The 15,631-nt window shown below is 42.9% G+C and overlaps 1 protein-coding gene and 1 long non-coding RNA gene across 3 annotated transcripts in view; both read left to right on the top strand.

Annotated features, from left to right (window-relative positions):
- Positions 1 to 1,399: 1,399 nt before the first annotated feature.
- The window catches only part of STK4 (serine/threonine kinase 4), an 86,737-nt gene continuing 72,505 nt past the window's right edge, over positions 1,400 to 15,631 (top strand). The window contains exons 1-3 of one of the 2 annotated variants that reach the window (XM_026503598.4): positions 1,400 to 1,548; positions 7,247 to 7,327; positions 13,644 to 13,772. In XM_026503598.4, coding sequence (XP_026359383.1) covers positions 1,514 to 1,548; positions 7,247 to 7,327; positions 13,644 to 13,772 — 245 coding nt within the window. In that variant the 5' untranslated portion in view covers positions 1,400 to 1,513. The remainder of the gene's footprint in view (positions 1,549 to 7,246; positions 7,328 to 13,643; positions 13,773 to 15,631) is intronic. The other variant, XM_026503602.4, reaches the window with a different exon arrangement.
- On the top strand, positions 7,334 to 10,275 carry LOC130543767 (uncharacterized). Its single transcript, XR_008959348.1, has 2 exons — positions 7,334 to 8,376; positions 9,060 to 10,275. It is a non-coding gene; the product is annotated as an uncharacterized LOC130543767 (long non-coding RNA).

Genomic DNA, 15,631 nt, shown 5'->3' with positions numbered 1-15,631 from the left:
AGAGGGCTGACTTTTTGCAATAGGGACCTGTGATGGCTTCCTGAACTTTGTAAGAACTTATGATCTTTACTACCTCAGGGCTCCTACTGACATTTGTACAGATTTCTAGAAGGGCAAAGCGGCAAATAAAACATGGATTCTGGGGAATCCAGCCAATCTTGGGTTAAAAACTTTTCTCTCACTAGCTGTGTACCTCTGAGTATCACAGCTTCCTCGCATGTAAAATGGGGACAATAACTTCTACTTCTTAGGGTTGTTTGAGGATTAAGAGACAGCCTAGGATAGTGCCTGGCACACCGATTCTCTGTAAATGTGTTCCTCCTGTGTAAGGGGAATGGATCAGTTACCCCTATTTTAGCACATGGGGTGCCATACCTGGGTGGCCCTGAAAGGTGGTTGCTCAGGTGTTAATTTCATGGTGGCATACCTTTGGGAAAAGCAGGACAATTAAAAACAGTTTAGTTTTCTCATGTAACTTACCCCATGGGTGAATTGGGTGAAATATGCTTAACACTCACTGATGGTTTAAACTGAAGGTTTACAGACTGCAATAGCTGGAACTAGAGCTCTGAGTGGAGAGGGAGCCCTGCCTCTCACGCCCAAAAAGAGGGTATAAATCAATGGTTGAACCAGTTTGGTGGTGCAGGCTTTGGAATGAGATTGACCTTTATCTAAATCCCCAAATCTCTATTTTTAGCTATGTGATCTTCACCTCTCTGGCCTTATAAAAAGAGAGTAATACTAACACTTACCTTATAGGGTTATTAGGAGTATTAAATGAATTAATTCTAGTAAAACACTGAGAACGTGTTAAGCACTGTTTATCAAATAATACATACAATTGGGGATAACGTTACAGGATTCATAGGAGGATTAAATGAGATAATACAGGTAAGTAAGCACATGGCAAGCGCTTAATCACGGTTAGCTATCTTTACGTCCGCAAACTGGCTCAAAGGTGAGAGGCCCTTAAGAAAAAAGGATGAGCAATTTGCAGCCTGATGCTCTGCGACATCCAAGAGCGGTCCGGCCTCCTTCTGGAACGAGAATCCAACCGGCTAGGATAGGTAGGAATCCACAAATACCTCCAGGGGTCCCTGGAGCAGCGCTTCCCAGAAATCGCGTAGAACTTGGCCGCTTAAGAATCGACGGCGCTTCGCCAGAAGCCCCAGGATCTCGGTCCGAGGAATGAGGGCCAGGCCGAGGTGGAGATGGCTTCGTGGCCTGAGTCCCAGTGTCCCGGGCGAACCGCGCGGCACCGAGACGGCACCGCCAACGGACTCCAGCCGGACGGACAGTCGGGGTTCCGGGGCGCGCCCCGCGCGCCACGTGACTCAGGCACCGTACCACGTGGTCCCGGCTGGGTCTTCGCCGCCCCGCCCCACTTGCGCGCGGCGCGCCGCTTCCGGTGGGGGCGGAAAGCGGAAGTGTGGGAGGGTCTGCGGGGTGGGCTCGGGGAGGTCCCGGGGGAGGATGGAGCAGTGAGCGGGTCTGGGCGGCTGCCGGCAGCGCCATGGAGACCGTGCAGCTGAGGAACCCGCCGCGCCGGTGAGGGGCAGCTGGCTGAGAGGCAGGGGGTGGGAAGAGGGAAAGGCGGGAACTGGCGGAGGGGAGGCACCGGGTGCGCCCCCGGAGGGATGGACCTGCGGGGCGAGGCGATCCTAGCACCTGCTGAGTGGGGGAATCTTCTGTCGGGAGGGGGTCCGGCAGAGAAGAGCACGCGCCAAGGGGGATAAACGTGGGGCTGGTTGGGGAGAGCACTTGCTGTTGGGGGGACGTCCTGGCGGAAGGGGGCACTGCTGAAGGGAGCAGCCGCTGAGGGACGTGGGGACAAGTTAGGGAGAGCACCTGCCGAGGGCGGGGGCGCTTAGGGGGAGGCCATGCTAGGAACGATTCATTGAAGTAGGGGGGATGCTGAAGCAGGATGAGAACCGAGAGGGGTATGGGTCAGGAACACGCAGAGGAAGGCTGGGTGGACTTTCTAAGGGAGGGGGTCCCACTTGAGGGGTGCAGTGAGGAGGATCTGTTGAGGGGGAAAGCTCTGCGCCTCGGGCTGAAGGCGTGCCAAGAAAGGTTGAAGGTCCAGCAAGGGAGGGCTTCGTGCAGGATAGCATTTAGGAAGATTTTTCCGGGTAGTGTCCCCACTCTAGGATGAGGATGACATCTTTCATTCCTGATGCCCCCCTGCCTTCCTAGTTCTCCTTACATCCTCCTCAGCTTTTCAACCCTGACATTGGGAGGTGGAGAAGGAAATAAGAGGATATTTTCAAGAAGGGCAAATTGAGGCCCAGGAGAGTTGAGATACAGTCCTATGTATTTCCTTCTTTGCTGTAGGTCTGGGTCACGACCTGACCAGACTGAGCCCTTTTCAGGCCTCTATTGTTTTGCATCAGCTCCAGATCCTGCTGCTACCTGGAATTGTTTTAAGTCAAGATCAGGGAGCTGGCTGATCCTAGAAAGGCTGAACTCCTGCGTTGGTTTTAGTTATATCATTGATTTGCTCCGTGGACATCAGGGTCTTGTGGCACTCTGTGACATCTGGAGAAAAGCAGAGAGCAGAGATCAAGGGAGCCTTGCTTCTCTGAGGTGCAGCGTAGTTAGCTTCTATTTTACAGAGACCTCTGACTTCCTGCAGCAGAATGAGCACTAAAAGTAGGAAGTGTTCAGTGTGTGGGAGTGTGGGGCAAAGGAGAGGTGAAGGGAAGGGATTGGCAGCCTGGGCTGCGCACTTGGGGTTTGTTTGAAGTGCACAAACATTGCAGGAGGCAAATAGCTGGGTGGGATGGACTCATAGTTCACCCACGGTAGTGTGCTGAGACGAAAATGATAATGATTCTTACACATATGGCACTTACTGGGTGCCAGGGACCATTCTCAGTGCTTTCCCTGTCTCCTGGTGAACCACATGTAATTGACCTATAAAAATGCTAATTTCACGTGGTTCAGTTTATTATGACTCTTCCGAGCCTCGCAACAATCCTATGAGGTGGTTATCTCTATATATTTCACAGGTGGTAAAACTGAGGCACAAAGAGTTTTAAGTAATTTGCGGGAGATTCCACAGTTACTTAAGTGACAGAGCTGGGATTTTAAACCAGGTGATCTGGTCCAAAGTCCATGCTCTTAACTGCTTCCTCCGGTGCCTCTCTGGAAGTACCCCTGTTTCACAGGGCCTGTGTATGTTAGCAAGTATTTGCTACAGCACCATAGTGATCCAGTTATAAATGTACACTGGTTATATTTCTTCCCGAAATATATTCGTTGCTTATCCGAGGTCTTGGTTTAATTGAAAAGAGGATTAGGAATCTGAGTTTTGTTTCCACCTTTGCCTCGTGTTATATGATCTTGGGCAAAAGCGTGAACATTTTTGCTTTTTGGCACACTCATTCCTACACCGTTTGGATTTTAAGAAATTTATTAAATGTGCAAGAGAAGAACATTGCAGGGCTGAACTCTTGAATGACTGGTGGTTTCCTGCTCATCATAACTAGTGAAGTACCTAATCTGTGTCCGATTAACTTTATTACTTGCATTTATTAGGACTGACATGTCAGTTTCACAGACTGGGTAATTTAAACAACAAATGTGTTTTCTCCCAGTTTTCTGGAGGCTCGAAGTCTAAGATCAGGGTGTCAGCAGAGTTGTTTCTTTGAGGCTTCTGTCCTTGGCTTGTATATGGCTCTCTCCTTCCTATGTCTTCACATGGTCTTCCCTCTGTACCTCTCTGTGTTCTTATCTCCTATAAGGACACAAGTCATATTGAATTAGGGCCCACCTATATGACCTTGTTTTACCTTAATTACCTCTTTAAAGGCCCTGTCTCCAAATAAAGTCACATTCTGAGGTCCTGGGACTTAGGACTTCAACATAAGAATTTGGGAGGGGGCAACGTATTCATTTTATTATCGTTAAAAAAAGTCACCAATTTATCTTACACGTGTGTTGTGACCATATGAAATTCTGAATGGAAAGACGGGATAGGTATACATAAATAAAATGAATCTTAGAAGAGTTCTAAGATGGGAGAAAGAGGCTTGAGAATTAGCCAAATCTGTGAGTAACTACTTCATAAATACCCTTTTTCAGAGATTCAGTTGGCATGTGTTTCCAGCGAGGGTTGGCGATCTCAATGCAGGAAATGCTCTTTGTGTTCGTGAGCTTGACATTTGTGTATGACTGAGTGAGGAGAGATTAAAGTTGATGGCTTACGTAGGAGATTATGATTTTTTAAAAGTGAGCTGGCGTTAGGTAATAATAGTGTGGTGGATGATGTAGAGGGCATTTCTGGGATGCTTGTCTGTCCATGTGGCCGTCTGACTTAGGAGAGGAGCATCGCCCGTGTTTGGTCCATGGAGACTGTGTTGGCCAGACCTCTTCTTTTATGAGCAAGCAGTGAAACTACCTAGGACTCAGGGAAGTCCCAGCTGAGAGCTGAATCATCAGTCAGGCTGTTTTGTGCTTCTTCCATGAAGAGTTACGGTATAAAGTATCCTTGAGAGTCACTTATCAAAAGGTTTTCCATAGAAATCTTATTTGTTGATAATCTGGTAATCCTTTTTAGGGTGGAATTCTGTTCTTTTGGAAACTCACGAGGATTGCTGATGAAAGTTTCGGATTCCCATTCGTTACATTCATTGATCCATGTAGGAAATATTTATTGACCACCTCTGGGTTATCAGGCAGCAGAGAGATAAAGATCTATTAAGCCTGGATCAAAAGCAAACAAAAAACTGGGCACCTGGATGGCTCAGTCGGTTAAGCGTCTGCCTTTGGCTCAGGTCATGCCTGGGATCCAGCCCCATGTAGGGCTCCCTGCTCATTGGGGAGTCTGCTGCTCCTTCCCCCTGCTCTTGTGCTCTCTCTTGCCTCCCCCCCTCAAATAAATAAATAAATAATCTCTCTTTCTCTCTCTCTCTTTTTTTAAAGATTTTATTTTTTTGAGAGGGGGGAGAGAGAGAGAGAGAGAGAGGCAGACTCCCCACTGAGTGGGGAGCCCGATGTGGGACTTGATCCCAGGACCCTGGGATCATGACCTGAGCCGAAGGCAGATGCTCAACTCACTGAGCCACTCAGATGCCAGAATAAATTTAAAAAATCTTAAAAAAAAACCCCACACAAACAAAAAACACAAGTAGATTGTTTGAGAGAAGTCTCTGAGCAGGTGTATACAGTTTGTCTGTCAGAGGATTATCAGGGGCTTGCAGCTGTTTCTCATGCCAGGCGCAGTTTCCTTTGTTAGGTTGTGGTCTCAGAGTAGTTGAAATAGTGAGTTTTGCTTTTTGTAAACCACAAAGTCAACACTTCAAAGGAGCACATTTTGATCTTTCTTTGTATAAGCTGCTTAATTATACTTGAGAAATGAGGTATTGTCCATTGTTTATACAGTTATGAATTCAGCACTTCACAAAAACCCCCCCTGGTTCGTGCGATGTTCTTTCTAACATCTGAGTTCATAGACATTTCACTTCTGAAGTTTAAGAGGAGTTTCACTTCAGCCCTTTGGTTTGAAGCTAGTTTTTATGATGTCACTGGAATTTAATGTTTAGGACCTTTTGACTTTCAAAGGTCACTGTGGTCATTTTGTTAATTTTCGAGTTGTGGCAATTACTGACTTGGAGGATTTCTCCATTTCTTTAGTGTGTAGTCTCTGACATTTATAGAATTACGCGAGATTGTCCTTTAGAGATCAGCATTTATGGGTGGATACACTCGATGTGTTCAGAGGTTTCTTTCTGTCTTTTCTTCTGGTTTTGCTATTTCCTCCAGGAAGGTACGTGTGTGTGTGTGTGTGTGTGTGTGTGTGTGTGTGTGTGTGTATGTAATTCAAGTCTTCTCTTGTAAAAATTGGTATTGTCCAACTAGTTTAAACCTTTCCTCTACAAATAAGCCTCCAGTGTTACTACTTCCATAATTTCACCATTTTCCGAGCTCTCTGTTTTTTGTTGTTGTTGTCCTTTGTAGCTTCAGGAACCCATTGTGTGGAAGATACACCCCCCCACCCCCAGATATTCCTTGGCAAGCTCCTTCTTTAAGCCCATTAATAATTTTCAGACATCTCAGTTAAAAAAAATATTGTTAATATATAACCTCCCCTGTTTGTTATTTACTATGTCTAGCATAGTCGGACAAACCTGAATAAACAGGGAAGTATAAGCCACCATGTATCTTTGACTCTGGGGACTTGTTGGAGGTACACAGCCGCTCATGGGAGGGTCTCTCTGAGTCTGTTTGAAATTCCTAGCTGCATAGTTATTTGTCGCTTTTGATCATTTCTAAACTAAGTGTACACCTTCCGCTTTCTGTTTCTGTGATACCTATAGAATCCCCGTTTTGGCCGAATTACCAAAATCTTGCTAAGGGATAGCAGGAGTCTCTATGTCTTCCTTGGCCTCCAGTCTGAGACCATGTTAATTCATAGTTAACCTTACATTAAACATCTCTTCTGAAGAGATAGTTAATGCCATTTTAATTCATGGAATCTCAAGATTTAAATGGATTTTAAATGTTCTACCAAAGCTTGAATCCACTCTGTAACATTTCAGCCAAATGATGATTCATTTTCTGTTTAAGTTCTCTAGTGATGGGGAGCTAGGGACTTCTTAAGGCAGTCCAAACCATTTCAGAACAACTTTTGTTATTAGAAAATTTCTTTTTTTAAAAAAAATTTTATTTATTTGAGAGAGAGAGTGCATGTGCGGGAGAGCACAAGCAGGGGGAGGGACAGAGAGAGAGGGAGAAGCAGACTCCTGGCTGAGCAGAGACCTTGATGTGAGGTGATCCCAGAACTCTGAGATCATGACCTGAGCTGAAGGCAGACACTTAACCGACTGAGCCACCCAGGTGCCTTGGAAAATTTCTTATTCCTGTTGAATTGAAGTCTGACTCTTGGGAGTTCTCCACCCTCTGGTCCTGATTATGCTCACCAGAGGGACCCAGGACATGTGTAATACTGCCATAGACAGCCCTTAAGTCTCTCAGATTGAGGCTCCTGGCTGGCTCAGTCGGAAGTGTGTGTGACTCTTGATCTCGGGGTCATGAGTTCAAGCCCCACAATAGGTGTAGAGATTACGTAAGTAAATAAAAAACTTAAAAAAAAAAAGTCTCTTAGCTTGCCTTTGTTGTTGTTTACTAGTAAAGACTTGGTAGAACAATTCCTAAGATGCTAATTGTAATATAAATAATGTATTTTGTGGCCTAGTTGCTAGCAAGTAAAATGTATTTTATGTTTTTATTTCTTCATTCACAGGCAGCTGAAAAAGTTGGATGAGGATAGTTTAACTAAACAACCAGAAGAAGTGTTTGATGTCTTAGAGAAACTTGGAGAAGGGTAAGTATACAGAAAATATAGGTAGACCAGTAGGTCCCATCTTTTTCTTCCCCCAACACTAGAAGGAGCTGAACCTTTCTCATGTCAATAATTCACAAACCTAAGGGGAAGGAAGAGGAATGTTGCACATGGCACTCCTCTGAGTGGGGTGGGTGGGAAATTTACAGCTTGAAATGCCCTTTCCCTCTCCCCCCCCCCCCCCCCGTCACCGTTATAGACAGATTTAGTGATGCCTGGTCTCTTCAACACCGGGGGCATCTATTTTCTCTCTTGTAGAATCCATAGTGTACATGATTTTATGTATGTAACAACACTAAGTAGTCTGTACTTCATTAAAAATTTTTAATTAGTCATACATTTTTATTTGCTGTTCTTAGTTTCTGATCAATATGCAATAACAGTTGTTTCCATAAAGTGGAATTCAGCGTTTTAGTTTGTGGAGCTTTGTGAAATATAGTAAATAAATCAAGGACTGTCACTACCTTTACAACTTCTAAGAGATTGAAAAACCCAGGTCAGGAACCAGTGTACTTCTTGAAACCCAGATTTGTGAGTGAGTCTATAAAATACTGCTGAAATGGTATTTAGTAATAGCGGTTTTTTGTGTATCATTCAGTGATAGTTTCTGCATTAATAAGCAGGTGTGTGTGTGTGTGTGTGTGTGTGTGTGTGTGTTTAGTCTCTTGAGAGTACTTCTAGTTTAAGAGAAGACCTGAAATATTAACTTCTAAAAATTTCTATTAAGTGCCGTGTGCTCCTTGAAATCAAGTCTTACACGTCATTAGATTATTTGGGGGTTTAGTGTTATTTATGTCTAATATAGGTGAGGAATAATGTTAAACCCGATCCTGGATTACATGGCATAGGTTTTCATGGATTGCCTCCTTGTAAAAAACATTAGTCATCTTTTTGTAAGTTGGAAAAATACTCTTTGGAATCAAGCAAGACATCAAGCAGAGAAGGGAAGTAAAAGAGGACACCAGCTGTGCTGTTAGAAGACAAGTACAAGATGATTCTGAAGACTGCAAGTTGACTTGGCATCCTTAAAGGTATGGGAAAATGACAGTCCCTCCACATCTCCTGTCTGTCCTTTTCAGCTTTAGCTTGGTCTCCTTGCTATTTTCCTCAAGGAAGTGAGTCTAATGCCCTTAATCTAACAGAGCTCACAGGTCATCCTTTGAATAAGATAAAGCACGATAGGCATAATTGAATATGTAACTAACTTGTTTCTTTCATTTTTAATAGAAATGTGTTACGGTAGTCCAGGCATAGACTCTGAAGTCAGACTTCGTTAAAACCCTTGCTCCACTGTTTATTAGTCACAATAAACAAGCAAATTACTTAATATTTTGAAGCTTCATAAACCTCAGCTACAAAATGCAGATATTAGTATCACCCTCGTTTGGGTTATGTCAAGTATTACCAGAGATAATAGGGGTAAAGTACTGAGTACAGCGCCTGTCACATAGTGAGTGCTCAGTAAGTGGCAACTATGATTCTTTTATTTTTAAGCCTACCAGCTGAAGCATTTTTCAGACCTTATCATGTCAAGTCAAAGTTAGATCTTAAATCTTCAGTATATTTAGACATTCCTAAAGGGAGCACTGTTTGGGTTGATTGGGTTTGGGGAACTCCAAAAGAAAACTACAGACAAAAATATATCAGGAATATATTCTGATAATATAGGAAGAGGAAACTGAGCTAATTAAGATTGTTTTAAATTGTCTTTTAGACCTATGCATGTCTTCATCGAGGAACTTGGAAATTTCCTTACAAAGATAAAACCAGCAAGAAAATCGAAATTAAGCTTCAGATCTTTCTCCTTGTGTTATCACCATACTGTTGTTTTACGTGATACCACAGATGCTTGGATTTCTGTTATCATGGCTGAATGAACCAGAACAAGCTTCATTTAACTAACAGAATCCTGAAGGAAGACCTTAACTCCATTTAACTGTCTAAACACAAACTGCCATGCCATCCTTGAACTGTTCCGGAAAATGAATAGACTATGAACACTCACTGACTTGTGTCTTATGAAATGAACTCTGGCCGATGGACTGTGTTGGATTCTCTGGAGGCCACAGTTGTTCTGTGTATAGAGGAAATCCTGTGGATCTGTGGCAGAGTAGAGCCAACACGCCAGACCAGGACGAGTGGACCATGCTTGGAAAGTGTTTTGAATGAGCGCCTAGCACCTTTTTCCTTCTATTATACTTAAAGTTTTACACCTTTTTTTTTTTTAAAGATTTTATTTATTTATTCGACAGAGATAGAGACAGCCAGCGAGAGAGGGAACACAAGCAGGGGGAGTGGGAGAGGAAGAAGCAGGCTCATAGCAGAGGAGCCTGATGTGGGGCTCGATCCCGTAACGCTGGGATCACGCCCTGAGCTGAAGGCAGACGCTTAACCGCTGTGCCACCCAGGCGCCCCTCAAGTTTTACACCTTGACTCACTAAAGTTTTTATCATAGGATCATAAAAATACATCTTGCCCCTGGTTTTGTAGCTAGTGAGTGGTGTTGTTAAGACTTGTATCTAGTTAATTTGGCTTCAGATACTATATTATTTCTGTTTTTCCAAATTGATCCTTGCCTTGTGTGGCTTGTATGGAACCCCTACTTCCCCACCATTTTTATTCTCTGCCAGTCAGAATTCATTGAGTCACTGCAGTTTTTGTTGTAGGGAATCACATCTTATGGGATTTGCCTAAAAGTGAGTACAGTTGCTGAAGCCTTCTAAATTCTCTTCAGATTACTGTAAGTGCAGTCTGTGGAATCATGAATCTTAATTGTTCATACGAGCTATTGGAGCATTCCTGGCTCTCAAGATAGCATAGAGAGGCATGGAGAGTGTTCTGGTGGAGATTGCTGAGTATGTGCGGGGACCTCTCTTTCCATTTCAAATAGATAAAACTAATGAATGAAAATTAAATTATTTTTATTTTTATTTTTTTTAAAGATTTTATTTATTTGACAGAGAGCACAAACAGGGGGAGTGGCAGGCAGAGAGAGAGGGAAAGGGAGAAGCAGGCTGTCCGCTGAGCAGAGAACCTGACATGAGGCTCAATCCCAGATCCCAGGACCCTGGGATCATGATTTGAGCCAAAGGCAGACACTTAACTCTCTGAGCCACCCACGCACCCCGGAAATTAAATTTTTAAATAAAAGGACACATGGCCAGCTATGGACCAGGGACGGAAAAGATATGTAATAGTAAGAGGAGAGTAAGGCTTGCCCTGTCCTTGTCAGGAGGTGGCAGGTGAGCTTCCTACACGAAGTTGTGGGATGGATGAGGATCCCCATCTATGAACTGGAGCTGACATAAATTTGCTTGATCACAGCTAGAAAGTATCATATGCCTGTGGCCTGGTGGGAAACGTGGAGGTACTGGTTTGACAATAGGAACCGGGCCTGGACTGCATTCAGGTATGGGATCTAGAGAGGCAGAAACCCCCAACTCCTAACAGAAGACCAAGTTTAAATTGTACAGTCTAGATGATGGGCTGAGAGAATCGTGAAACCATCATGACATCATGAAATGCTCGTGGCAGTTAGCATTGTATAGAGGGAGATCATTCAAGATGAAAGGAAACCCATACAAGGAGTCTATTGCCATGAGATAATGAGCAGAACAAATGGGAGAATTCATATCCAAGGAAATAGAAAGAATGGAGCAATCTCAAGAGGGATTTAACATGTTCGTCTACAATTTTCAAAAAGATGAAAGGAGGGAATAACATCCTTAAAAGAAGAACAGCAGGTTATGAGCATGAACAGATGGGCTCCAGGAAAAATTATAGTTGGGCATCTTGACAACGATTGAAGTTCTGGAAGCCCAGTAAGTTGGAAAAACAATGAACTAGACAAGCTGAAAGAATGTGTGAATTGAAAGATAGAAATGAGACTGATCACAAAATGAGGACAGAGAAATACGGTGTTAGAAATCAGGAGGATGGGGGCGCCTGGGTGGCACAGCGGTTGGGCGTCTGCCTTCGGCTCAGGGCGTGATCCCGGCGTTATGGGATCGAGCCCCACATCAGGCTCTTCCGCTATGAGCCTGCTTCTTCCTCTCCCACTCCCCCTGCTTGTGTTCCCTCTCTCGCTGGCTGTCTCTATCTCTGTCGAATAAATAAATAAAATCTTTAAAAAAAAAAAAAAGAAATCAGGAGGATGGCATGGATTGAGGAGGTGCAATATGGGTCCAGTAGGAATTCTAGAAGGAGATAGTAGAAGAAAGGATAGTAGAAGAGAGGGAAAAGATAGTGCTGCGAATTTCCAGACTTGAAGAAAAACATGTGCCTTCAGATGAAAGAAGCTTATGAAATGCCAAAGAAATCAACTCCTAGTTACGTTACAGTAAAATTATAGAATGTTAAGGATAAAGAGGAAATCCTGAATGCTACTGAAAGAGAGGTTACCAATGAAAGATGGTAATCCGATGATAGCCGACTTCTCAGCAACAGTAGAAGCTGGAAAACTGCAGAAGAGGTGCTGAGGGAAAGCTATTGTCCGAGAACTCTATATCCAGCACAATGGATTTCAAAAAGAACATGAGATACAGACATCTTCACACATATGGGATCTAGTATGTGGAATAACTTTGGAAAGTAACAGAATGCCCAACTAGCAATGGCTAACCAATAAGGGCATTTAATAACTAAGTAATAACAAAGCTGGGGTGAAAGATTCCAGAACGGTTAATTGGCTTGATAATGGTTTAGCAGTTGTGTTATTTTCTATCTCAGGATGGCTGCATTAATTTCACGCATCATGCCTTATGTAACAGTAGCCAAAGTGGGAAAGGAAGTGGCAGGTAAAAATGGGCCTTCTTGTGTGTTTCTCAGCAGAGAAGAAAGCCTCTCTCAGAATCCCTTCAGCAGAATTCCCCTCAAATTTCATTGGCCAGAGCGAGGTCCTATGCTTACTACTAGTTGAGTCTGGCAGAAGGAATAGGAACGCTAACTGCCTGGACCGCCATGTTTTTATTCCCTAGAACCAAGCCTTTGCTACCTCAACAAATCAGACGTTTATCTTCATAAGGAAGAAGGGGCACCAGGCAGGCCTTCCACACATGGCCAGCAGTTACCTTTCACTGGGGAAAAAAAAAATTAGTAACTTTCAAGGATCATTATACTAGTTTTGCCAACAGAAGGGATTCCGATGGGATGGAAAATTTTATGTGTTTTGCTTTTTTTTTTTTTTTTTTTTTTTAGTTTTATGTTACTTTCACAGTGAAATGGTTCTGGAGCATTATTTTGGCATCTAGAGCGCTCAGCTACTTTGAAATATCAGGTGGTGCTGTTCTGCTGATGTTTTTTCACCAGGACAGTATGAAGAAGTAGGTGGGTTTGGGAAACAGGAAAGCCGGCTTACTCGTATGTTTTCACTGACAACCGTCAAGGTTTCCACTGAATATGTCTTCAGTGTGGGGTGATGATGGTCTCTCATTTGACCATCACAACTGTCTTGTAGTTTGTATTATCATTTTCCAGGTGAGAAAATTGAGGCACAAGAAGGTTAATATGTATGTAAATGATGGCTAATATGTCATGAGGGTAGGGCTCAGATCCACGGTCTTTCGATTCTAAATTTCCTGCTCTTTTAGGCACCCAATTGAATGGACATACAAGCTTTTTTTTAAATTTTGATAATAAGCTCGTAAGGGAAGATGGAGCCAAAGGCTTTCCATGTGCTCTGTTCACCTGATACTAGCATTTGAAGGGGCTTAGATTTTTAATTAGTTTCCATGATGCTTTAAGTACTGTTGCAAACAAGAGGAACAGGGACAGAAGAACCTCGTGGTCTGGAGTGAACACAAGAACACGTAGACCCCCATTTCAGCATTCTAGCACAGTTAGATGGGGGGGGCGGGGCATAAGCTTTGTGTTCAGACACCTGGATTCACGTCCTGGCCTGACTACTTAGTTTTCGTCTCTGTGACATTGGACAAGTCCTCTAACCTCTGAGCCTTTACACATTTTCCTGTAAAATAGGGATAATGACCTCTTATTTGTTTTTGTTTTTTTTGTCAGGATGAATTGGGATGATGCACAGTTTCTAGCAGACATCAGACATGCAGTGCGTGGTAGCTACTATAATAGTGATTGCTTTGTAGGAATACATTCAGTAAAGGTTAAATGTGAAGTTAACAAGTTTTTTTCCCAAAGTACTTTAGCTATTTTCAGTTTTCAATGTACTAGGCATCTAGGGATATAGATTAGAACCACGAGTTGCTTTTTTTTTTTTTTTTTTTAACCGCTTTTTATCTCTGGACTTGCTTTGCCTTTATAAATGTTCTCTTTCCCCCAATTACAGGTCCTATGGCAGTGTATACAAAGCAATTCACAAAGAGACTGGTCAGATTGTCGCGATTAAGCAAGTTCCTGTGGAATCAGACCTGCAGGAGATAATCAAAGAAATCTCTATAATGCAACAATGTGACAGGTAAAGGCATGCAGTGTTAGTCTGGAGAGAACATAGTTTTGGATTAGCTGTGATTATTTAGAGTTTAACACGTACAGATGAATTTACTTAGAGATTTGGTGGAAGAGAGAGTTGAGGTGAAATCACTACTCATGTTCTTTTCGGAAAAAATTTGATGAAGAAAATGTGTGTTTTAGTAGCTAGACTTTTATAGTTTCTATTTCTGCATAGATTTTTTTTTCAGTGAGCCCCTTTCACAACTAGGAAGAGGAGGCACAGAGGCAGAAGGTGGTGGTGCTGACTTTTTTTTTTTCTCTTCTGATAATGATCTCTTTTACTTCCTATTGAGAAAACATTTCTTCAGAGATAGCTAAGAAGAGATAATCCAAATACTTTTAGCTCTAGAAACATTAGAATATCAGATAGATCTAAAAAAGAGAATGCTTTTTTATGTATTACTGTTCCTTTCTACATTTAAAAAATAATTCTTCAAGCTCAGAGTAGTTAAGAATTTTATTTTTGAGGAACTAAGATTTGTCAAATGCTGTAAGCAGGAAGTCAGGCCACCAGGCGACCGCAGAAAAGCACGTGGTTTGCCCTGAAATTCCGTCACAACATGAGTTGGTCGCCGTGATGGAGCAGGCTTCCCTACTACTGTTTAAATTTGAGAGAGACACACATTTAGGGGCAACACCAGCTCTAGAGAGTTGAAAGGAGGATGAGAACGTCTTGCACCAGAGGCTGCTTCCATTCCCCTGAAGCTCTTCTGGTCACCAGATCAGCTTGTACCTCCTATTTGTAAAGCTTCAGCATTGGGACAGACGGGCTCCCTACCAGGAAATTTGTCTAAGGAGCCCTTAGATCCCACAGGCTTGTGAATGCAGTTATTTCTCTTCTCCCTCCCTCCCTTTCTTTTATTCTTTATACTTTTGTGGTTACTCTTTACTAGACAAAACCCTCATATTTCTTGACCAGATTAACCAGAGTTAGGTAGCTTTCCTTTTCCCCCGCTATGAGATACAGTATGGAAGCTCTTCCAGTCGGCACACTGGGACTTTGTCACTACTTCTTTTTTTTTTTCTTTTAAAGATTTATCTACCTATCTATTTATTTTAGAGAGAGAGAGTGAGCGAGTGAGAATGCGGGGAGGGGTAGAGGGAGAGGGAAAGAGAATCTCAAGTAGAATCCCCGTTGAGCATGGAGACCGATGTAGGGCCCGATCTCACGACCCCAAGATCATGACCCTAGCTGAAATCAAGAGTCTGATGCTTAACTGACTGAGCCACCCAGGTGCCCCAAGGGACTTTGCCACTTCAGATATGCTACATAAGAGCTGTGTTTCAAACAGAGTATGCAAATATCTTTAATTAAAGAAGTGTTGTTTCCAAGAGCCTACTCTGTGCTAAGCATGGTAAGGCGTACAGAGAAATACAGGGCAGAGTTCTTGACCTCTGGGAGTTTACAGACAAATTGGACAGGCCAGGCCTATATATATATAGGCAAATCTAGCTGACGATACAATATAGAACATATTCCAGCACTAAGTAGCTGAGATTACTTGCCTCGTAAAGGCAGTAAATACTATAGGAATTTAAGGCAGGGAGAGCAGATATGGTAATCTGTACTTTCAGAGACTTATTCATCCATGTCTTCATTAATCGTCTGTGTGTGTTTCCTGCTGTCCTTGTCATTGGCATTTTTCTCAAGGGTGAAGGGGCATTTGAAATTCTGAGCATTAATGAAGCTGAGTAGGTTTTTAGCGTCTTCAGTTTTTATGCAACGTTATTTAGCCCTGATAACAATCTAACCAATTAAAGCTGGTAGCTCTCAGTGGGCAGATTATTTCATTTTAATAGGATGTTTGACTTTTCTCTGAAATC

The sequence above is a fragment of the Ursus arctos genome, unplaced genomic scaffold, assembly GCF_023065955.2.
Source record: "Ursus arctos isolate Adak ecotype North America unplaced genomic scaffold, UrsArc2.0 scaffold_16, whole genome shotgun sequence".
NCBI lineage: Eukaryota > Metazoa > Chordata > Mammalia > Carnivora > Ursidae > Ursus > Ursus arctos.
Note: the sequence above shows the minus strand (reverse complement) of the source record. Positions and strands in the feature narration are given on the sequence as shown.